This window comes from Morone saxatilis, unplaced genomic scaffold (genome assembly GCF_004916995.1).
Source record: "Morone saxatilis isolate NCDOM2014 unplaced genomic scaffold, NCSU_SB_2.0 Contig14, whole genome shotgun sequence".
Lineage (NCBI taxonomy): Eukaryota > Metazoa > Chordata > Actinopteri > Moronidae > Morone > Morone saxatilis.
Genome location: NW_023339696.1, coordinates 12,117,742 through 12,142,525, shown reverse-complemented (window position 1 = coordinate 12,142,525; position 24,784 = coordinate 12,117,742). Strand labels below are relative to the sequence as shown.

The following is a 24,784-nucleotide window of genomic DNA, read 5'->3' as shown; positions in this document are numbered from 1 at the left end:
GTAACTGCATGTTGACTCTTCCACTTCCACTTCCACTTTGTCGCAGAGAATTGCATGAGAAAATGTATGCCACTCTTACATTTGTGAGTTGAATATAAACTGCCTACCAGCACCTCTAAAGTTCACTAATGGACAGACATGAGAGTGGTATAAATTAGTATTAGTAAATTAGGTATAAGTCAGTAAACTGTCCTATACTTTATATACTATAAAAAATATACCTACTTCCAGTCTCTGAACACACGTTTGTAAAATTTTTTTTTTCAATTATCAGTCAGAAGTTGAGTGATTCAGCACTGAAACATAAAGCCAGGTCTTGCTGCATTGATGCGGAGGCCCAAGCTGCGACCTCTCTAAAAAGAAGAGTCAGCTGCTTGTACACGTAGAGTCCCTGTGGCATGCTATGACTCCCGCAACACCTCGAACACATGAGATCTCAGCCCCTCCACCAGCTGGCCCTCTCTGTGCTCCGCCTCTTCTTGCTGTATGCCCTTTAACCTTCCTGCCTTGGTATATATAGTCAGTGTGACTATCAGAGTTCTCCTGGCAGCCATCATGAAGGGTACAGTCTTGATCTGCTGTTTCCTCTCCCTGCTGCTTTTGCAGGCCACAGCAGGTAAGACTTTTGGTAAGCCTTCTGGGTCAAACATCTGGTTGATTCAGTTTGTTTTATGTAGGTTGGTGCACCAGATGTGCTCTTGATGAATGAAACAGTGATGTGGTGTAAGTTTAGAGGCTGGTTTAATGAATGTTAATGAATGCTTGCTTGCTCTGTTAGCTGGATTGTAGTGAGTCTTCAGAGAGTCAGGGGCTGTGATTAAGACTGTTGTAATCATCAGGAAGGAACTTTCATATGGCCAAAAGTAGGTAGAATAGGTAGGTTCTTCTGTCCATTGTGGGGGCAGTTTGGTCAGAAATGGCACTAACTGAACGGGGAGACAGTGACAGTCATGGGGACACCAGCCGAGGATAGACAGAGACAGAAATGTTACCCTGGTCTTTCTTTGCCACCAAGCAGGACTATTTAAAATCTGTCACAGTTTATAATTAAACTGTTGGCACCCAGTACAAAATGACAAATCAAAGTGTCTCTTTCTTGTCTTTTTAATTATTAAAACCCAAAACAAACACCATACTCTAATACCTGACACTTTTAATGTATGAACAAATGCCTTAGCATACATTTTGGTGACTTTCCAATGCGAGCAGTTGAGGATTATTCAAACGAGAGTTCAGCCTCTCTTGTGGACTGACAGCATGTCAGCTGTCCTAAAGCATGGCACCAGCTGATGGAAAGTCTTAGTCTGACCAAGGAGAAAACAGCCATGTGGGAGCTTGAATGGACACTGAGCTTTTTTGTCACATTCATAGATGTGATCTCTTTGATTCATTTTTGAATACAATTTGAATACAACTTGGTTTGGAAGAGTTACTCCAGACTTGAAATGCCTATAGGGGGCAACATTTCCTGTGATGAGAATCCATAGCATCATAAACTAGAGGGATCATGACAATCCCACAATAAATATGATTACATGGCAACCATGGAGTTCAATGTCATAGTGAGAACAACTTCTCCCAGATTACCCATTCTAAAAATGCGGACTGGTCTCTGAGTCTGGACTGGAGGGGCTGGCATTACCCTTGTCTGTCACCCTTGTCCGTCCTTGGGGTGGCGTTCAGCTCCACAGCCTGGGCCCAGGCCTCCATATTCCAGGCTGCTGTCAGGTGTCTAAGATTGGAAGGCCTCCTGAAACCCAACACCGTTCACTACAGTTCCTCCCTCCCCCTGCTCAACTCCTCTTTCCTCCTGACTCCTCACCCCTCCCAGCCCCATGCTTCCCTTTAGATATGCTGCACAGCTGCTGTCACTCTGCACTGTCACAATCGCAATTTATTCCCAGCAGTTGGCCTTATAGGGACATGCATTCTCCAGGCAGGAGGGGCCTGGCTTTGGCTGCAACTCATGCCTTCATAGACCCCTTCTGCAGGTGTCTTTTGGTGGCCTCTGTCTGTAAATACACTGCATGTGCATATTGATTTTTTTTTGCTGCAGAGCACACAGAAGTTTTGATTCCTATACCCGCAGGTTATTAGCAGTTATGAGATTCATGAACTCCTTGTCCCTCGTGTGTAATTATTTGTGTTATTGATTAGTTCAATCACTGTCAGCAGGAACTCCATTGAAGTAGCTAATTCTGCAGAGAAGAGCAGAAAGGGATATCTTCTTCCAAAGGAATGCTTAATCAATATGCTATTATCATAGTTTTGTCTAACAGCCCTGGGCTGTGCAGATTTTCTAGTATAAAAAGCAAAGACATTAATGTTGTATCCTAACACTATGATTTAATGAGAAATACAGCTGAAAGCAGCAGCAGAGAAATCTGGTGTGAAATCTAACTCTCATTTCTGTCCCACACAAGCCATTTGATTACACCAGCAGCATGCAGCGATTTAACTGATCAATAAGAACTGTATATTTTGATGTAAAGAAAGGACACCATGACTTTAATAATTGAGGACAAGAATCATTTTAGTGTAATGATGCTTCGCTTTCCTCTGCGCACAGTTAGGCATGAGGCTCTGGTGTAGTAGTGTGAACACACCTTCAGGTGCAATAAGGCCTCAAGTGATTTTCAGATATCTGACTCTGCCATTATATTGCCTTTACAGTCATTTTCCTGCAGATTATATAATTTACATCTTTCATGCCAAAGCAAGGTGCAGATGAAACCTGTGTTCTTTTGGTGTGTGAATGCTGCTCACCAGAGTTTTATGTGGGTCTGACACTGCTCTGTCATGCAGGAGTAAACATAGTTACTATAGAAACTGTTGGGTTATTATAAGGTTGCAAGAAACCCAAGACTAACCAGGTCTTGTATAAATGGCGCTGACTGACCAAGCGAGTATTGAATCTCCATTTAGTGTCCGATGTCATATGCGGAGTTTGAGTGTGAAAGGGGTTTTAAAAAGCTGTCATTAGTGGAACCTGAGATTCTTTTTTTGATACACAAATATATCACAGCCTCTTTGGGACCTTGATTAGTTCTTCACACCAGTGTGTTTATACTTGAGTGGTAATACTATCCATCCTCGATACAGTAAAAACATCTTCGGCCTCCTCACTTTGCAGAGGGGAGACTTGGAAATTTGAAAGCGCACTGTCTTCACGTGATTCCCTCTGGTGGCATGTGGCATGTCTGGGACATCCCTACGCTTGTAGTAGTAGAAGGGACACACCAGTCATACTTGAACGTCTTACTACGCACCCCCCAGGCCCAAGGGCACCTGACGTCCTTTCCTGGCTTTCGAACAGGAGAGCAAGGATAGAGTCATCAGATCAACACCTCAGTGTAAGGTGCCTTTGGGCCCTCCTTTGAACCTGTCACTCAACTTCATGTCTACTTGTCAGTGACTGGTCTAGTGACAACCCTAAAGTCAGTGATTGTTTCTGGTTTTTGGGGGTTTTACTATAAAGCAAAATACACCAACATTTCGATCTAGAAAGTAGTCTGCCTTTTCATGTAAAGACTTTCCATCTGAATTACACACATTTACAGGACATAGTGTGAAAGTAATGTAGAAGTAATGAAGCCTGAATTATACTGCATTTCTTGTTTAAAACACAGGAGATACAAGGGAAATTGTTTTTATTTGGCGAGTGACAGTATTATATTTGAGAGTTACATGAGCTGCCCTGGTACAGTAGGTCTCAGTTGATTAGCCTGTACATTACACAATCAGCTCTGAGGGATGTGGATGTCTCTGAGTCTCCACACTGACTAACAGTCAAAATCCTAAAATAGGAGGCAGCCATTCTGCCCCCTCCTCTGTCCATCTTCTGGCCCATTGTGGGTCTATTTTTGACTATAGGAGAGTACTAGCTTCACAAGCTGTGCCACCTGTTGCCATCCGTGGCCTCTTCTCACAACGCCTTGCACAAGCTCTGCTGACTGCTATCATACCTCTAACTATGGCTAGAGGAAGTAGTTATTCATAAAATGTATAAAATTTGTAATGAAATCAATACCTCTACATTGATCTTTCCAGTGGAACCCCCTGGCTTTCTGTTTGCCTGAAAGGTTGCCTGAATCCCCCCACGCTCAGGATAAATCCTCTCACTGGAGGTTCCAGGCCTGCTGTCCTCATCATGTTCAGTTTAATTCAATTTACCTCCACTGTGCTGCAAGCAGAACATGATCCCAGGGTTTTACACATACACAGATACCTAATATATACAGTGTAAATGGAAATGACTGCAGATACATTCTAGCATGTCTACATAAGAAAATAATACACATTAGGGCAAGCCCTGGCTGCATTAAATTATGTATTTTGTTTAGGTCAGTTTGTAATATTCAACTACAACACTGGTTGAGGTATGTGCTTATAATTGTCTGAATTAGTGGTGGTCAGCTCACTATTTGAACTCTTTCTTGCTATGTATTTGCAGATTAGATAGTAATTGGCTCCATAATTTGTGATATCAAAAACCATTCTGTTACACCTACATGAACAACTAAAAATACAAAACCTTCCCCCCTTTAGCAGAGCAATGTGAAAATGTGTTTATATGTACTTATTCAAATATCTGGAGAAAGAAAAGGTGATCTTTAAATTTGAGCAACATATTTGCACAGAAGTTTCAAAAACCTACAGTAGTTGATTGGCATTCTTTCTGATGATTGAATAGCTTCCACACAAGGATCTATAGTTGAAGCATGACTTACCCAGCCGCTGTGGTAGGCTTAAATCACCAACATTCCTACTGGATGTGCTGATGCCGCCAGAATGTTTCTCCAAACTGAGGGAGGGTTGTGTGGCAACGGGCTCACTGAGGACACATGGTCCTAGGCACAGATGTCCGAGGTTCAACTCTCCTGGCGCCTGCAGGGTTAATTTTGAGCGCTGATGCAAGGGCCGCCCTCTGCGGGCAACACTGCCTCTCTGATCTTTGCAGACCTCTGTCCCAGGGTTTCCATCAGGGATTGACTGGATCGGGAGGTGTTAACACGTTCACAGCAGTTAAGGCCCACTCAAGAGGGTGGTGTTAAAAGACAAGACTCTTCTGAGTGATGAGTCAAGTTACAGAAGCTTGAGTAACCTTTCAGTGCTGCAGGGATGTGCCTGGTACATTGAAGAGATTAAATCTGTTCCTCAAAAGCCACTTTAGCCTCCAAAACTGCTCTGACACTGAAAGAATGCTTACTCACTCAGTAATCCCATTTTGTGCTAAATCTTCACCAAGTGTTTGCTCACATGATTTTAATTCCTTTGTCCCTTTGATTCAATTTGACATTACACACAATTTGTGCCACGACGAGTATCGGGGGTTGCAAAATGGCTGCCATGTCAATGATGCTGATACAAGATGAAATCACGTACTGTTGTTTCTAAAAATCATATAAACAAATGCAATTTTGCATGGGCATGTAGCAATAATCAGATCTATACTGGCTAATGAAAAAAGGATGAACCATATTCTCTTGCATTGTTTTGGCAATAGCTGCTGTACATTCTCTTTTCTTATTACCAGATCCTTCTGTACCTCCAAGAAAATACCCATTGAGCACAAAGACTTAACACGTAGCCTCTTACATATTTAATTTCTTATTAACATATAGATTAGTATAGATTAGTTACTGAATCTTTTTAGGGATTGCAGTATTACTCATACCCTCTTTTTATTCTGGCTGCTAACCTTTTGGCTTCTCTTGTTCTTGCACCGTGCTGGGAGCAACATTACACAGGCTTATTTTTAGCAGGTTGACTCGGGGAGAATCAGCAATGCTGCGTTGTTCCTCTAACCAGCAGTGTGTGTCACTGCTGCCACACTGCAAATGAACAACTGTCGGGGGTTTCAGTTAAAGTGTGTGTCATTTTGGGGGGGTCTTTTATGGTCATTATGTTATCGTCTTGTTTGGGCTTTCTTGTGGTGTGATAAGCTATTAAACCATTTTGCCTTTAGATAGGACAGCTGAAGAATGACAAGAAAGGGGGAGAGAGAGGGGTTGACACGTAGCAAAGGGCCACAGGTCAGACTCGAACAGAAAGGACACTTTGTATCTCATTTGTACCTTTATTGACTCTAGTTCATTTTATTGAATGTAAATATATTTATACTTTAAAAACCCTTGGTTCATAAATGTAAACACGTTTGCTTCAGCTTCTGCTTGTAAACAAACAAGCCTTCAGATGATTTTCATCATCGTCATTTGATGCATCCCCCAGCTTTTGGCAAAAGCAATGTGCCATTCTGACTCTTGGCCAGAAACACTAGAAGTCATTGGCAACATGCTCAGTGGCTGTACTTCAGGTTAGGCTGCAGAATACCACGACAGTTGCTGCCCTCTGAGAAGGTGGAGTTTTTCCACATTGATTTATAATACATATTTTCGTGTAGAAAAAAAGCTATAGAGCTAATCCTTGGAGCAATTTAGCACCATGGGTGAAGACTGTGAAATGTGCAGAGTGTCAGAGATGATTATTGTATAGCTCTTTTAGTGCATCATTGCTTTGTGATAATAAAAACCTTTCTCAATAAAGAGAAAGAAGCCATTTTGTTCAAATCTCACTGAAACAGGAGTGTTGATATTATATAAAAAATACACCTCTGCAGTCGCAAAGCTTACAGTGACATGTAGTAGGGTTGGATGTTACTGTTCACAACAGTAGAGATGTGTTTATAAACTGTCACATCTGTTGGACAAGTTCCAGATCAATACGCTGTGGTGACCGTAAGACATATCTGTATCTGACCATAGATTTATCAAAGTTTGTCCCTCTCGTCTGCAATTGTAACCTCGTAAAAAATATATTTTACCTTCCCCCACTAAATGCTTCACCTATGCAAAAGTCAGTTCTAGATTTGTGGTGAGTATTGCACAGTTATGTGGTTCCCTCCCAGCCACCATATCAGAGGGTCGTGCCCTGGGCAACAATGCAAACCTTTTATGCTCCTCCACGCAGGTCTGAATGTAGTGGTATAGTTTAGTTAAAACTGCAATGTTGAAAGGAGGCGGTCAAGAAATATACAGCTGAGGAGATTATATCAAACTTTCCAGTTTGTTTTAAGATCGAGCCAAGGATTGATTTTAAACTATGTTAATATGTTGCCTGTGACAGTAAACTGAATTTAACTGGGCTGTGCTGACAGGAAGTATGCAGATGATGTTGTTTATATAACCAGATCAATATTCAGATCATGCCATGTGTTTTACAGAGTCTGATTTACAATTGAATGACTGCTATGTAATCATCCCTACAGCTGCTATCAGCTTTAATATTCCACTAACATGCTGTAAATACCTTTAAAATTCCCTAACAACTCTATTAGGGGAGTGTCTGGTTGCTTGGATACTAAGACCCATAACTCCCCAGGGCATGGAAGTGTGAAACAGGAAGACTTCCCAACTGTTTCTATATATAGTTCATAGCCGTAGCAGGTTTGTCTGAACTGTGTGGGAGGTGTTACAGGGGGGTCTGCTCTGAGGCCTGGGCACACAAGGACAGGCCTCACAGTGCATTAGGTCTGTGATAGGTGGATAAATATAGAAGAGAAAAGACACAGGACTGCACATCATTGTCTCATCATATATATCACTGATGGGAACACTCAGTCCAGCTCCCCTCCCAGTCCGTTATGAAACTGGGGAAGTCCCCCTATCTCTCTCTCTGTGTCTCTCTTATCTTTGCTGTTGTTATAAAGCCCATAGTGATGCCAAACAAATGTCTTTGTCTGTTTATTTTCAGCATTTGCTCTCTAAATTAAGAACTGATTGTACTAACAGCTGTGATCTAAGCAATCTGATATATGTTCAAAAGTGGACATGACACACTGGTGAGAGGATATATTCTCTCAGATGCACTCTCTCTCTCTCTCTCTCTCACACACACACACACAGGCCTTCAGATACCACATGCACATATGTTCTGGGGTGAAAAAATGCGGTAAGACAGAGAGACAGAAGGAAGTGAAGACAGCAGAAAAGACGCTATAGAAGGATTACTTGGTGTACAAGTGGCTGCAGTTGAATGCTCAGGTTGGGAATATTTGACCATATGACAGCTTAAATATCAGATATTTCTGAATTAATATTGGCATCCAGTGCAAAACTGTCACCTAGTGTTGATTATCAATCATCTCTGTGTCACAATTAAATTCCCAGCAATGATGATAGATATTGAGACGCAGGATGTATTGATGGATCCAGATATAGCAGCACTGTTGCCGTCTGTAGCTTAGCTTCATTGAACATGTATGACTGGATGTCATCAGCCCCAGTGTGAGCATCATAAAGAAACTATCAACTGGACTGGTTTGCACCAAATCTGGCCACCTGTGTCCACTTCTCGTATTACTTTGTTTGACCATTAAAAACATACACTTAGGCCTGGAAGCAAGTTAAATTATGTTATTGTTGTTTTTACAGAAGAAGAAGAAGAAGATGTCACCTCCGTCCTCAGAGACAGATCTCACATTGATGAAACGCTGCGGCTTGCAACTGAGGAAAAAGCAGGAGACTATGCAGGTCAGTTTTTTCTTTTTTGTAAAGCTCTGTGCTTAGACAATTCCCTTTCCATTATTTCCTTTTAACTTAAAAATGCCATCCTAATTTTTGATTATTTATGCAGCACATTTTCAAGGAAGGTGGTTGGTTATTATTAGAGTGCATAATAAAAACATGTTCTCTGAGTTGTCTGAGGGGTCATGAGACATTTCTTAAATTTTCACTGAAACTGCCTGTAATCCATTAATATGTAAAACATGTAAGTTCCATAGGAGCTATGGCAAATTTTTTGCTCAAGAGAAATGTACAAAATTCCCTGACTTTAATTCCCTCTTCTTCTCCATTGTGGCTTATCAAATTCTCCCTCCTTCTTTTTAAACAACTTTTACTAACACCTTTATCATTCTTTTCTCTCTTTCTTCTTGTCCTCCAGCGGCTCTAGAGCGGTTGCGGAAGATCTACCACACATCCATCAAACCAATGGAGCAGGCCTACAAGTACAATGAGCTGAGGCAGCACGAGATCTCAGGTATCACTGAGGCTTTGGCTTCGTCTGCACTTTGTTCTGATGTGTGGGTTTTTCTGTTTGGGTTGCTTTGGTGACTGATTTGTTGACTTGTTTGTACACACACACACCTCACCTCATCCTCACACCAACAGAAAGATCTTATGTAATTTTTCATATTTAATTTTTCAATTCTCTGTGGTTTTATTTGTATGTTATTACTTTTCTTTGGGCTCTCGGGCTCACTGTTACATGGGGTTATGGGCTGTTTATTATTTTTAATTGTATAAATACATTTGTAGTCATTTTGTCATTTTTAGGCTCGAAGGCACAGACATAGTAACACTATATATTCATATTAAGTTTTACTCCCACTTCCCTAAAACATTGTTGGTCCAGGAAAAAGGTATAATATAATTTTGTCTAAATCACTCCATTCATGCTACTTTAAAATATTTCTTCCCCTTTTCTTCTATTCCATCTTTTTTCTCCCAAAATAATTTAATGTCCCTGTTTGTTTGTTATTTAATGACTTTGCAATGTCTATTATTTCTTCACTGTAAGTTCCACACTATAAGCTGCACATTGAACTGCCAACAACAAACTCTCAACAAACTTTCCCACAATGAAATAAATCTCGCCCTCTGGTGGCCTTTCAGGCTTGACATGCATGCAAACTTGTACCACTTGCAGCACGCCTCTAAATGAACATTTATTTTTTGTAGAAAAGGGCACAAAACTATACAGACGAAAAGATTCACCGTATCACCTGACCACAAATGCACACCATCCATTTGTAGACGACCATGTTTGACACATTGGGTCAAATATGAGACTAGACCTCCCACCCATTCCTGCACATTGTTACTCTACCCCTCCCTGTTTCTCCTAGAAACCTCACACCCTCACGCCTCACTCTCCTCCACCTCCTCTTCCCTTCACTTCTCTGTACTCCACCCTCTCCTGTCCTTCCCCATGTCCATCCCCTCCGCTCCCCTCATCTAACAGCCTACCCTGGACGAACCCTGGGGGACTCAGCCACAGGTGGGTGCGGGCAGGGATTACCTGTGCATGGCACTGCCTGAAGTGCTCAGCCCCTTCCTTTCCCCCTTCATTTGTCCTCACACATTTGTGAGTCACTTGGATCAATATAAACACTGCACTGCTTGCCATGTTTCACTTTGAGAGACACCCGATATAACATGGCTGACTGGGTGTTGTCAAAGTGATCCACAGGTGAAAAGTGCAACCCATGGAGAGCAGGGCAGCAGCAGTTTTATTCCCGATGTGAATCCAAATTGATTTTCTCTCTCTTGATTTACTAGTTCAAAATTTCAACCAAAACTCAATTTTCTTATTAAAGAAGTAAAAGGGAAGAAATGTAAATAAAACATAGATTTTAAGCTTGTTAGTGTTTAGGCATTAACAGTCAGTATTTGCAGAGAGACTGAGCATTAAATTGTGTAGTTAATGTGTAAAATATAAAATATGGAGGGGGTTGCATGTGCAGTTCTGGCTTTAGCAAAGGACACAGGTTTGAGGAGGGGGCAGGGTGGGAAAGGGTGGTCAGTGTTTGGCTGGGAGTGAATTTACTGACTCTTAGTCACACCTGAATATTTTTAAAAGCGGTAGTAATTTCGATTTTTCACTTCGAAATATTTATCATTTCTTTTTTAATGATATTTTCTCTTTTTTTTTTCTTTAAAAAAAAATTAAATCTGTTGAGTTCATTCAAGTTTGGACCAGTAGCTACAACAGAACTTTCCTGTGCCCCACCACCCCGACAACGTGTCTACTCACAACACACATCACAGCCTGTTATGACACATGCAGCTTGCTCTGAAAGCCTTGCCCTGTCTAGTCTTATGTCAGAGGAATGGCACTGCCGTGTGTCGTGTGTCGCTGAGATATGGCTGAAATTCTTTTAATGCTATTAAATAGGCCTAACAGCTTCAATACATGTGTCTTTGCCTATCTTTCTTTTCATTTTGTTTCTCAGTCTTACAAATTATCCCTCTGTGCTCTGGACTGAGAGTGACAGTAACTGACAGCTTCTTGGTGTCTCTCAGAGTACAGTTCTTCCCAAAAACTGACACAGAATACGTTTTGGAGGAATTGTTGTTTTGCTTAAACTATATCCTTTTATGAAGCACAGAAGGAAATGGAGACTGTAGCAAACACTGGCTTCATTTGTTCTCATACCCTTTCTTATCAGCAACAAATAAAAGCTCATCATAATTGGTTATTTTATCATTTCTCATGTAAGATTTGGGATGAACTCGAGAGGTTCTTTGTCATCATTTGGCCATCCTGCTGAGATTTTAATCACTGTTGTCTGTCCTTGCCCAACAGATGGCGAGATTACCTCCAAGCCCATGGTGCTGTTCCTAGGACCCTGGAGTGTAGGAAAGTCCTCAATGATCAATTACCTCCTGGGCATGCACGACAGCCCCTATCAGCTCTACACAGGTATGTTACACTGATTTTCTTTTTTTTTAATTAGAAATAAACAGTGTTTTATGTTGTAATCCTTTGTACTATAATCCAATAAGGATGAAGAAACCCTAAAATGGCATCATCAATCTACAGGACCATTAAAGGGGGCAGCTGCCTTATCTAAATGTTACAGGTGTACAAGTGTGTGAGTGCAAGAGTTTCATTGTGATTATCTAGTGGATAGACAGCATCACTGAGATTTAAAAAACAATAGGTCCATGACATTTTAGTACCATTGTTTAATTTAAAGTGGCTACAATGAATATTCTTATTATGACCATGTGAAAACAATGGTGAAAGGGGACACTCATCGAGAATCCGTAACTGCTAGATATAAATAAAAGAGTGATGACGTCAATGTTTTATTCGCAGCTGCCCACAAGTGGCCAAAAAAAATCAGTTATTGCAGCCATTCTCTCATCTCTGCCTATCCACTCAGATTTTCTTTCTTTGCAGTGCATCCCAGTATATTTGTTTTTTTACTATTCTTGCTAATCTCTCCCTCAATTTGTCTTTAGGAGCTGAGCCTACTACCTCTGAGTTCACTGTTATTATGCATGGTGAGAAGATCCGCTCTGTTGAGGGTATTGTTATGGCAGCGGACAGCTCTCGGTCTTTCTCTCCCCTGGAGAAGTTTGGCCAAAACTTCCTGGAAAAGCTGATCGGTATTGAGATGCCTCACAAGCTGCTGGAACGTGTGACCTTTGTGGACACACCAGGAATCATTGAGAACCGGAAACAGCAGGAGAGAGGTAAAATAGAGAGTTTTACCTTCAGTTTGCAGATTTTTACGTACCACCATTTATACAAAGCAGCTGGCTGCATATATGTGTTTAGTGGTTAACTCATTTCCTTCTTCTGTCCAGGCTACCCTTTCAATGATGTTTGCCAGTGGTTCATTGACCGTGCTGACCTGATCTTCGTGGTGTTTGACCCCACCAAGCTGGACGTTGGCCTGGAGCTGGAGATGCTCTTCCGGCAGTTGAAGGGTCGTGAATCCCAGATCCGCATCATCCTAAACAAGGCTGACAACCTGGCCACCCAGGACTTAATGAGAGTCTACGGGGCACTTTTCTGGAGCTTGGCACCCCTCATCAATGTGACTGAACCACCCCGCGTCTACGTCAGCTCCTTCTGGCCATACGACTATGCACCTGACACCAGCCGTGAGCTCTTCAAGCGAGAGGAAATCTCCCTCCTGGAAGATCTGAACCAGGTTATTGAAAACCGCATGGAAAACAAAATTGCCTTCATCCGCCAGCATGGCATCCGCGTGCGCATCCATGGCCTGCTGGTAGACCGCTACGTCCAGACCTTTAAAGAGAAGATGAGCTTCTTCAGTGACCCTGAACTGGTCTTCAAGGAGATTGTGGATGACCCAGACAAGTTCTACATTTTCAAATCCATCCTAGCCAAGACCAATGTCAGCAAGTTTGACCTGCCCAACCGCGATGCTTACCGTGACTTCTTTGGCATCAACCCGGTCACCAACTTCAAGCCTCTGACTGCTCAGTGCTCCTACATGGGAGGCTGCCTGCTGGAAAAGATTGAGAGGGCAATCACCAATGAGCTGCCTGCCCTTCTGAGCAGCATTAACTCTGGCAAGCAGCCTGGCCTGTCCTCCTGCGAGGCTACTGGCTGTGGTGAGAAGCCAAAGAATCGCTATCGGAAGAACGGAGGAAAATAAAATAACTTGAGTGGGGGAAGTAAGAAGAGAAGGGGTCTGGTGGAAGCCAACCCTGCTTTTGTCAGAACGCCTGTATTGTTGAGGAGACGGAGGAGATGAGATTAGTGTTTGTGTTTTTTTCCTCAGGAGAATATGGGGAGGTGCATTTAGGTACTGTGGGAATGAGGTAGATAGAGGGAGGGAAGCGTCATTGTTTGATAAGGCAGCTTAAGGACACAAGTGCTGAAGAAATAAGAACATGCCACTGATCACTAAGTTTTGTTAAAATACACGCCCTCCTCTCTCCCTTGCACAGTGGACTGTCTGGGATTTGGGGGTTGGGGAAGAAATGATGTGAAGAAACACAGAAATAAAAAAAAAAGCAAGATCAAATAAAAATTTAAAATCCTGAGACTGAAAACAGTCAAATACCAGCTCCCTTGTATGTGAATAAAATGGGAAAGGTGGAAACAGGAGTTGCAAATTTGTGTTGTAAAATTTTTAGAATTGCATTGCAGAAAGTCAATTCCATAAGCTTCAGAAGCTGTTTTTGAAGTAGCCTTTTTGTGGGTGCTACACAAAACCATTGTGTTTGGGTAGTCATCCAAACCCTGATTTTGACATAGATTAACATTAACATTGCATGTTAGACGTCACATCTTATTTAACAGATGCATGAATGTCCTTCTAACATAAAGTTTAAGTAACATTTCTTCATGTAACTGAAACCTGAACAAACCCTGCCATGCAACGAATGAGGCCTTTTTTTTTCTTAGTTTTATACGCTCATCAGTCCTGGTTGTTGACAACCTGTGAAATGAGCACTGTATTGGAAGCAGAGGTCAGGGTTCAAGGGTCAGAGTCTTCAGAGCAGGGTGGGTATGTTCATTCTGCTTCACTTCTTAACTGATATTACTGTTTCTGTTTGCGTCTATAAATTTGCCAGTCTTTGTCATAAATTCAATATGTGTTATGATTTTTTTTCCTTGAAAGATAAGCTTACCAGCTTTTTTAAGCTGAATGACCACAAAAAATAACACATGAAGGATGTGTTTGAATTATAGTTGCCTTTAGCTATTTCTTCTGCCATTTCTTCTGCAGGTTAGAAAGCTATTTATTGATTTTTCTGTGTAAACTTTCCAAATGGGCATTGAAGTAGGCTGCGTATGTGTACTGAACCATCCTGCTACACTATTTTACAAACCATCACTGCAAGATTACTGTATGATAGTGGATTTCCTTTGTGGGCTGGAGGTAAAGGTGAAGTGGAGGACTCATGAGTTGACCCCTGACCTCTGTGAGAAAAAGGAAGCCCCGAATACTAACCTTTACACCCACAATGGTTTTGCAGTGATACGTGTCATAGCTGCGAGTTCTTATGCAAGCCTACCTCAATGAACTTCCCAGGAGTATAGCGTGGTAAAATTGCTTAAAATAGTTCGACATTTTGGGAAAGACACTTATTTGACGCCAGACAAATTCTTGGAAGGGCGCGGTCACCCCCTGGACTCCAGGAAGACTCATAACCCCTCCTAAGCTATGTGACGCTTTTACATTGCAGTTTTTGTACAGATTAAGTAAACAAGATATAATACGCTAATTAGGGAGTTTTAGAAGTATTAGCAAAGCTAAGCTAACCAGCTGCTGACTCCACCTACATATTTACAGTTCCATGCAGACATGAAAGTGGTATCAATCTACCAAAATGTCAAACTATTGCTTTAAATGCAGAGTCCTAATTTATCAAAGAAGGTAAGTAGTAATAACTACAGCTCCAAAAAAGCACCAGTTTAACTCTTGGACAAATGCACTGTCCTCCCTCACTAACACCGCAGTGAACAGTATCAGTAACAGTAACTAAAATCTGAAGCATAATGAAGAAGAAAAGGGAGCTAACGAAATTAATCTCACATTTGCTTAATATTCAGTTTTTTCTTTGAGTGTGAGTACTCCACTGGATGTGTTTAGTATGTTTACGCTGCAGATCCAGAACATGCCCACTAGAGAGTGCTGTGTAAAAGTGTAAAAAGTTTTACAGACCACTAACTAACTCTCATCATGGCAATAGTTTATAGTGGGGGGTTGTAGCTTGGGCTAATGGCGTTGTGTGGTTGTGCTTTTGGTATATTTCGGTATCAGTTATCTTAATTTACCTGTGAATTAGATCTGGAATGGATGTGTGTCCCATTAAAGTAGTTTTTGATTCACTTTTTTTGTTTTGGTTTACAATTAAAATTAATCTTGGCCCAATTTTGAAAGCTTGATCATCAAGAATAAAGATTTCTGATTGACTGGGTAGTGAAACTTTGTGGTTATTTCGATAAAAATATCAAACTTTAATCAGGGAGACTCAAACAAGAAACCAGAAAGATTCCAACTTCCAGGCTTCCAAGTTTTCCTTTTTTCTGTCTCTCTCTCCATCTTGCTTATACAACTCTCTAGCACAACTCTGCCAACATTCATGTCCCTGTTTCTTTTCCCTCTATTACACCCTCTGGTCAAGAGTCTGGACACTGTGATGGTTCAATCTCTCACTTTTGGGTTTAACAGGATGGTTTTATCCTGTAGCTGCAATGCACCAACAGTTTGTCGTGACTGGAAGTGGGGAGGGGTGTGTGTGGTTAATGGAGTGTGTATATATTTGGGTGTGAATGTAGGAAAATCGACTCTAGGTTATGCACCAACACTCCCCTATAAACATGTTAAAAATAAAAATGTTTCTCTGTGAGTGTATTTCCACACTTCCTCAAACATTATTTTGCATAGATTTTGAAAAGCGTAACTTGCAAATGGAAAAACAGGATTCACAAGTTCACAAGTACTCAAACACAAAACCAACAGCGATTTGGGGGCTTGGTGAACCTCATGAACTAAACTTTTTTATTGTAAAGATCCTATATTTGCAACAAGACATTTCTGAGTTTTAGGTACATGCAAAACAGACATATGCTTGTATCAACAAATACACAGATCATAATTTAATAAGTAGGCCTGCAAAAACACACACGTTTAATACATTGTTTTGTCTTGTTGAGTGTAAATGATCTGTATTTTTAGACTTTTTTCAGACTTTTGCACTCTGGTGCTTTGAAACTTGCCACTTCTCTTTGCTAACTAGTTCTAATGAGAGCTAACCCCAAGCCTGAAGATTGTAAGTCACACACAGAACTACATGCTTTTGTTGTCCCCCTGCATGTAGTTAGATCGCAGGAGGGGGATCCTCACAATATACAGTGAAACTACTTTACTGTCTACGGAGGGCTGCTGCTTAATATTTCCCTCAAGCTATTGAATAGAGAATAGAAAATAAGGTTACTGTGCTGCCTGAGCACTTTTTTTTATAATCTTGGTGGTGCTGAAATTTTGCTGTGTGCAATACAGAATTTAATCTGTCTTTATGTGCTGTCTTGAATATTTCCATCCTTCATAGCAACCTTAATATAATCTGATATTTCTATTACATTTACAGTGGGTGTTTGGAGACGTTTAGTGACCTTGTATTTTAGGATACTGTGGTTTCACTTAAATATAATCTACTCCCCTTCCCTCCAATGTCCAACTCTTTTTGTTTGCATCCATATAAAAAAGATAAGGGGGGAAAATGAGTTTTTTTTTCTGAAGGTAAAGGGCAGAGGGGTGGATAAGACAGAAAGGTGGAGGGGCTTCATCTTTCAGCCAGCTCATTGCGGTAAAAAAAGACGTCCCCACCCTTCCCCAAACACGTGCGTACCTTTAACCAAGTGCGTGCACGTACCTCGACACCCCTCCCCTCCCATCACTATTCAGCCCTTCTTTTCCTTCCCTGTGCTCGCCAAACACAGACGGCAGCGTCAAGCCAACGCTAAGCACCAAAGCGGAATCACATGGATATCTTCAGAATAAACGACCTTTATATTTTTGGGGGGTGAGGCTCAAATTTCGGAGCCTTCAGACGCACAAGTAAAATACAAATGTATGTATGTGTGTAGCACCAGCTGGGGTTTGATTTAATGTGGCTTCCCAAATTGGGATTGTTTTTTCTTTTACAATAATGTTAACCACCATTTGCCACAGCTCAGCAGGTGGAATATTCTTCTTTCAGCTGGAAAGAAAACATATTTCATTTATATTTAAATTACTTCAAAACAAGTGTTGCAGGGTTTTCCATAGTTTAACTTGGATGCTGAGCTTATCTGTGTAATCATCAAAACAAAAAACTTCAGTTTAGCTGAGGCTTTACAGAATTTTGCATGCAGTTTGCATGAGATTGGCATGCAATGTAGACTGTAGATTCCAGCACCTGCTCTAATTTAAAATAACAATGCATAGATTGTACACTTTCCATTTAACGGTGCGTTATGGACGTTATGGAGTTTTATTTTGAAAGAAATTGCGGAAATCATCTTTATTTGTTTCTGGTGTACTTCACACACACATAAATACATACACACACGCATACACACACACACACACACACACACACACTTCTCGCGGCTGGACGGCTGTCAGCTCACAGAAGATGGTGGCGGCTGCGGCCACTGTGTTTGCCCGCCGCGCCTGGATAGCGCAAACAACACTGCGTGCAGGTATCGTCGCTGCTGTTGCGCACAGATAATGGTCAGATAACGGAGATAAGACAATCTCATCTCTATGTGGACGATGCAGGGAATGGAAAGACTGGACGATGAAGCTGCCTTAATCCATCCTGTTTGTCTTGGATTAAAAGGGAATCATTTGGCGGTGTGAAGATATTCTTTTGTGTATCCCGTGCAATTCAATTAAACGTGGCTGGAGCAAGGCAGCACTCTGCTTTGACCTGTGGGACTGTTGGTGTGTGTGGTTGGGGGGGCGTGGAGGGGAGGTGGAGACCTTTTAATTAGCCCGACTCTCTCCGGGCTTTCGTCGTCTGCCATTTAGAGGGGGGGTACTGAGCTGCCGTGCGCAAACTTTACTGAAGAGAAAAGGAAGGACTGGAAGACACTTCATGTTGTCTGCTCAGGGCTGCATTTTCTTTTTCTCAGCTGTCCCGTTGACACAGAATAGACAGCCGGGAACTGGCATGGTCAGGATATCTGGGCGATCCGGATACTGTCTTAGGGCGCCGTATCAATGATCTGGCGACATTTGGTGTGACTGTGGATACCAAAGCAATACCGATCAACACAGAGCGTAAGACTGGATGGTGCATAGGCTTGGAGGAGCGTGTTTACACACGAGTCACTGACAGTTGCTCTTGCAATACAACCCTCGTGTCTCATGCATTTGTCTCCTGCAGACCTCCGTGCACACGACCCCCTCTGGGTTTTGGAGACGTGGAGACTCCGGAGTTGAAAGTCAGGAAAGGACGGGGCTCTGTCCACGGAAATAGTCACGATTAGGCCCTGCAGCAACGATCATGTGGGTATGAATGAAAGGTCCGATGGCAGTTTTTGCGCTCACGCCCCCCGTTATCTGGAGTTGATCTGCGCCTTAAAATTAAATGCTGGCATTTCCGATCAAGACGGCAAACAGCAGACTGCGAGTCATAGCAAAAACGCTGAGGAGGATGTGGTTTGGATAAAGTTTTGCTCAGACCTGTAAACAAAACGTGGTGGAGGCATAACTCAATATTCCCCGTGGAACAGAGTCGAACGGAAAACTGTAATTGGGTAAGCGGGAATGGACATGCACCAGAAATTAAAGTATAGTGACTGCAGCAGGCTCTTTTAGAAACCACGCAATATCACATTTTAACTGCAATTGATATTCCACACTTACTCATACTTACGGTGATCTCAACTTCTCAAGAACCCATTAAAAATATTGTTTTCTTTTTTAAACCTTTTTCCTTTACGCACGCCTAATTTGTAATTCTCGTAATTTCCCAAATGTTTTTCCAATGAGTGAAACAGTGTCTAAGCAGCAGAGTGGACCTGGACTGGAGCAGAGCAGGCAGCGAGTGAACCTTGCAGTTTCAAGTGCGTCAAAACAGACGGGAATGTAGAGGAATGCAGGGATTGACGTCAAGAGGGGCAATAATGAACTATTCAAAATCTTTGGAAGGTCTGCTGCTGTTTCTACAGCCACTACACTGCTAACTGAGTGGAAGTCTATCTGAAAACGTTTTTGTTTGTGCTCTCCTTTTTCCATCTTTAGGAGCTAACAATCATTGCCCTATTGTAATACAGTTGGAGCATACTTTGCCTTACTCCTATATCTTCATTGTCTTTAAAATAACTCTCCGTTCTGCATAGTCTTTGATTTTGGATAGATTGCAAAGTAACATGGCGTCCCCCCAACATCAACAACTGCTGCCTCACAACACAGAAGTGAGCTGTGACTCAAGTGGAGATGGAGGCGTCTCAGTGAAGATTGGCAGTAGTGTCAAACACAAGTACGGAGGCGGGCCACTGGGTTCAATCGGGGGAGGCTTCATTGGGGGATCCAAGCACTGCAAGTACAGCATTTCCTCCAGCTGCAGCTCTGGAGAGTCCGGAGCCAGGAGGCCGGTGGTCAAGAGCTTTCGCACACAAAAGAAGATGCCTCAGCTTTTTGAGAGATCTGCTGGTCATTTCTGGGACCCAAAGTTTGACTCTTCGATCCTCGAAGAGGCCTGTAGAGAACGGTGTTTCCCTCAGACCCAGCGACGATTCCGCTATGTGCTTTTTTACCTGATTGCTGTGGGCCTCCTTTGGGGATTGTACTTTGCTGCCAACCCTTCCCGCTGTGACAGGACTGCCTTTCTCCTTCCCACTGCGTCCTTCCTTGTTTTCTGCCTCCTTCTCTTCCTCTTAACTTTTACTAAGCTTTACTCTCGATGCTACAACCAAGCATCTCTGCTGCTCATGCTTGTAACCTTCATCCTGACCCTTGCCCCCCAGATCCAGACATCAAGCTTCAGGGACCCAGAGACTCCCACACCTGCACTCGATGTGGAAGAGTTCAGTGGCATGGGACCCACATACAACCTGTCCTACGACAAGCTTGTGGGAGGTAGCACCTGGTCCCCCTGTCTTTCTCCTGTAGGCACCTTCTCTCTCTGCATCGAGGTTCTTCTGTTGCTGTACAGCGTTCTCCACGTTCGCCTCTATGCTTCTGTCGTGCTCGGGTTTCTCTACTCTGTCTTTTTTGAGAGTTTGGGCTGGCTGCACCTGACACAGGAAGGAGATAACTGGACTTTAGCCTCTCAATCAGACTGGGATACTTTAAGTTGGCTGGGCCCAGCCAAAGCTCTGCTCCATCTCTGTGCCCACGCCATAGGCATCCACCTATTCATCATGTCTGAGGTGCGCTCACGCAGCACCTTCCTTAAGGTGGGACAAGCTATCATGCATGGCAAAGATCTGGAGGTGGAGAAAGCCCTGAAGGAGCGAATGATCCACTCTGTCATGCCCAGAATCGTAGCTGATGAACTCATGAAGCAGGGTGATGAGGAGATAGGTGATAATTCTGTTAAACGATACTCCACAAGTGGTGCAGCAGCCGTCATCTCCAGCCCTAAAAACAATAAACGCAAGAAAACCTCCATCCCTCGAGGCCAGATCATCTTCAGACCCTTCAACATGAAACGGATGGAGCCCGTCAGCATCCTCTTTGCAGACATCGTAGGCTTCACAAAAATGTCTGCCAACAAATCTGCTCATGCCCTCGTTGGGCTTTTAAATGATTTATTTGGGCGTTTTGATCGACTTTGTGAGCTCACCGGCTGTGAAAAGATCAGCACTCTGGGGGACTGTTACTACTGTGTGGCTGGCTGTCCTGAACCCAGACCAGACCATGCCTATTGCTGTGTGGAGATGGGCCTGGGCATGATTCAAGCTATTGAACAGTTCTGCCAGGAAAAGAGGGAGATGGTCAACATGAGGGTGGGTGTCCACACTGGGACTGTACTGTGCGGTATCCTGGGCATGAAACGCTTCAAGTTTGATGTTTGGTCAAATGATGTCAACCTGGCCAACCTAATGGAGCAGCTGGGCGTGGCTGGGAAGGTCCACCTATCACAGGCCACTGCCAACTTCCTGGATGACCGCTACCAGCATGAAAGCGGACAAGTCATTGAGAGAATAGGACAGAGTGTGGTGGCTGACCAGCTCAAAGGTAGGTGCTCTGAAAATATGGAATAAAAGTACAGTAGAAATATAGTACATTTTGGCACCCAGTTAGCTCAGTCGGTAGAGCTGGCGACCCATGTACTGAGGCTGAGTCCTTGCCCAGGGTTCGAATCCGACCTGCGGCCCTTTGCTGCGTGTCATCTCCACTCTATCTCCCCCCTTTCCTGTCTATCTTCAACTGTCCCTATCAAATAAAGGCAATAAAAAGGCCCAAAAAATAACTTGAATAATTTAACTCCAAGGTCAGCAGCAGTTGATGAGCACGCAAACTTTTTCAGGTGCTTAAGTTTATGTCCTGTAATGCGTCTTTGCCATCCCTAGAGGATATGTCTACTTATGCCAGCATATCAGCAATTCACCCACCAGGTGGTTCAAAACAGTAGCAAGGGAGCATTTGCATTAGTCAAGGTCAACACTGGGTTTTAGCATCATGTTTTGTACCCAGCACAGATGGCCTGGCAAGAGTTTGAGTCTCTTATAAGTGCCCTCTGTGGTGTTGGTATTATGTGACTGTATCACAGACTGACGCCATCTTCTCTCCCATCCCTCCACCCTGTCTCTACCCACTCTTGGTTCTCTTGTTCAATTACATTGCCTTCCAGACGTCCTCAATGTGTCCTGTTCTCTTAACCTCGCTCTGAACCCCAGGGATTGCTTTACAACTTAATGCAACTGTCGGCTTCTCTAATAGAGATTTGCCTGCAGCTATATCTTAACCTCTCTATCTCGTCTTCTCTGTTCCTTGCCTTTAAACTCCTTGACTGCATCATTTATTTGATATATTTATGCAAATCACCCCAGTGTTACTAAATGTTAGCTTAATGGCTCTTTTCATCAGTTTAAGGAGTGCTGATCTATTATCAGCCAGTGTAAGTGAAGTGACAGTGTCTGACTAAGGTATTGCAAATGGTGTTCATCTGCCCTTTTGAATTAGCATTTCAGGTTTATTTTTGTTTCAGTAGATAGCTTCCTTGGTGGCTGCACGTCTGATTTTATACAGTGCATGGAAGGCATGGATTAGATGAACTGGTAATTCATACAAATTATCAATTCAACTGTAAACATGAACCATTTGTGCTCTCAAACTATCAAAAAATGTTGACAGTCTGTGGGACTCATATTTCTGTTATTCTGGCTTGGAAATCAGCGCTGTGACCAGTGAAGAAACAAGATTGAGTGAAAGCATTACTTGTTTACCAGGCCACAGGAGTGATTTATGGGCCTGCATTTTCCCCTCATCTGTCAGATTAATGAGTCACTACAACTGTTGCTTCTTTTTTTTTATTGTGACGATAAATGTGTTACCCTCAGTGTTATCACCCCGTCTTCCCCCGTCTCCTATTTCTCCTCCACTCCTTTCTTGCCTCCATCATGTATTCAGTTCCCCTCCTGAGATTTATCCTTTCCCTCTAGATCTTATGTGCCAGTGAGAGAGCTGGCTGTCAGGAGAGAGTTGTTCTCCAGTGCTGTAAAATTCCCTTCACTGTCTGCCTCAGTCTAGTTAATCACTTGGGTAACATTGCAGCCAGGCATGGATCCTGTCTGGGGCTGGTCCCTGTTGCCTAACTCAGAAGTAAAGTGCTCTGACTTAGCCACTGATTGCTGTGTAGCTGTCTTCTATGATGTCTTTTTCGAGATACTGTGATGTTTCACTTTCTCACAAATACTTTTTTGTTTCTTACAGTTCCATAAGTTCAGGCTAAGGCCATATAGAGTCAAGCTTTTGTCTCATCCTGTAGGTGCACGTTTAGAACTTTGTACTTTCTTACTCATAGCCTCCCACTGTAATTATAAGCTATTTGTGGCTCATTGTAGCAGAGGTTCACACGGGGTACAGCAGCCACGCGTGTTCAGTTGAGTGTTACAGCTGCATCCTGTTGGTTCCTTAGCACTGACACAAGGCCTGTGGTTTTAGTAACAAATAGAGATGTGGTGGCCCGGTTTATATCTTAGTGGTTGATTGTGTGGGTGTTCTATGATTAAGTAAGTTTTGATTCTGATTAATTTATTAATTCTTTAGACTATGGTAGAAAATTGTTAAAAAAAAAAAATGCTCACCACAGTTTCCAAGAGCCAAAGCTTGTTTTCTCTGACCAAAACAGTCCGAAACCCAAATATTTTGTATTTATAAGGATATCAGAAGAGAGAAAACTTTTGAAAAGGAATCAATACAAAGAATCAAATCTGTTGATAATTTGTTTGATGATGAACAAATTGATTATTTCAGCATCAATTAGCATACAGAATAAGAAACTTCCATATTACTGCTTGCTCAAGCCCAAGATGATGGGCTGGAACTTACAGTCCAAAAATAAGAAATGTTCAGTTTACAATTCTATAAAAAAGAGAGAACCAACAAACTCTCACACTGGAGATGCTGCAATATGACTTAAATTATTAATTGATTATTAAAATTGTAGCAGATTTATTTTTCTGTCAGTTGTCAGTTAATTGATTCAGTTCAACTGTAGTTTCTAAGATTTTACAGATGAATAAATTATTCATCAATTATTTGAGAAAATAATCTGCTGAATAATTGATAATAAAAAAATCTTAAACCACAAAGCAGCCCATTTTGAAGGATATATTGGTATATTGGTCTGAACAGTGCAGCTCACAAGACTCTCTCTACAAGGCTCTTTGTGTGTGTTTGTCTCTATTAAGGTCTGCACGTGACGCCGGACCTTGTTGTGTTGTGCATTTTCCTTACTGGAAATGGGAGCTATATTTGGCTCTGTTTCCCTGGAAAGTACCTGTCTATGTCCTTCCTCTCTACTTAATGTAGAATGATGGCACCTGCCAGACTGTCAGTTTGGCCCAATTATCTTTCTGCTGATGACCACAGACAGCCAGTGATGATTCTTCTCTCCTCCAAACAGCATTTGTTTCCAGGGTAAAATTAAATTAAATTGTTTGCATGTTTTACATTAAGAATGGGGGAAAAAATAGTTATATTCATATTATGTAATTATCAGTTCAAGCTGTTACACTACAATAGAATTACAAATTAGCAACAGCTGCTTCAAATATCCTTGACTACAACTACCAGACTGCTTCAGTGGCTTAGTGGCAGACATTAAATTGGCTATAATCAATATATAATCGACAAGTTTGCAGGCTTGGGGATTACAGATTACATGTAACAGAGTACATAATCAGGACATTAAAAAAAGGAAAAAAAAGACGTAATTAGATTATAGTTACATTTAGTAAAAGTGGGGATTATTTAGCAGGATTACAACTTTAAAATACCTCAGTTTTTCTTTAAAAATATGCTCAGCAGAGGACACATGGTCTAAAAATTGGCACTGAGGTAATCCAAAAGTAATGGAAAGTAATCAGGTTACATTACTTTACAATACAATAGTATTAGAGATGTCCGATAATACCGGCCCTCCGATATTATCGGCCTATATTCACTAAAAAATGTAATATCGTGAATTATCGGTATCGGGTTTTATAACCGATGTTGTCACAAAATAAGTGCAATGCACCTTAAATATTTTACCCTGCTATGAGCTGTTCCTTAACCAAACTA

The 24,784-nt window shown here is 42.0% G+C and overlaps 2 protein-coding genes across 5 annotated transcripts in view; both read left to right on the top strand.

Moving 5' to 3' along the window:
* The first annotated feature begins 458 nt into the window (after window positions 1–458).
* srl (sarcalumenin) lies at window positions 459–15,469 on the top strand. 3 transcript variants are annotated; one of them, XM_035654332.1, is made up of 7 exons: window positions 459–616; window positions 8,433–8,531; window positions 8,944–9,039; window positions 10,024–10,059; window positions 11,368–11,484; window positions 12,030–12,263; window positions 12,378–15,469. In XM_035654332.1, the coding sequence occupies exons 1-7, from the start codon at window positions 487–489 to the stop codon at window positions 13,196–13,198; spliced, it is 1,533 nt and encodes a 510-aa protein (XP_035510225.1). In that variant the 5' UTR covers window positions 459–486; the 3' UTR covers window positions 13,199–15,469. The 3 variants fall into 3 exon arrangements, with proteins under 3 accessions (XP_035510225.1, XP_035510224.1, XP_035510226.1); XM_035654331.1 differs by having other exon boundaries at window positions 518–628; XM_035654333.1 differs by lacking the exon at window positions 10,024–10,059 and having other exon boundaries at window positions 518–628.
* A 2,167-nt stretch (window positions 15,470–17,636) lies between these two features.
* The window catches only part of LOC118322937 (adenylate cyclase type 9-like), a 31,002-nt gene continuing 23,854 nt past the window's right edge, over window positions 17,637–24,784 (top strand). For both annotated transcript variants that reach the window (XM_035654802.1, XM_035654801.1), the window contains exon 1: window positions 17,637–21,232. In XM_035654802.1, the coding sequence (XP_035510695.1) occupies window positions 19,420–21,232 (1,813 nt within the window). In that variant the 5' untranslated portion in view covers window positions 17,637–19,419. The remainder of the gene's footprint in view (window positions 21,233–24,784) is intronic.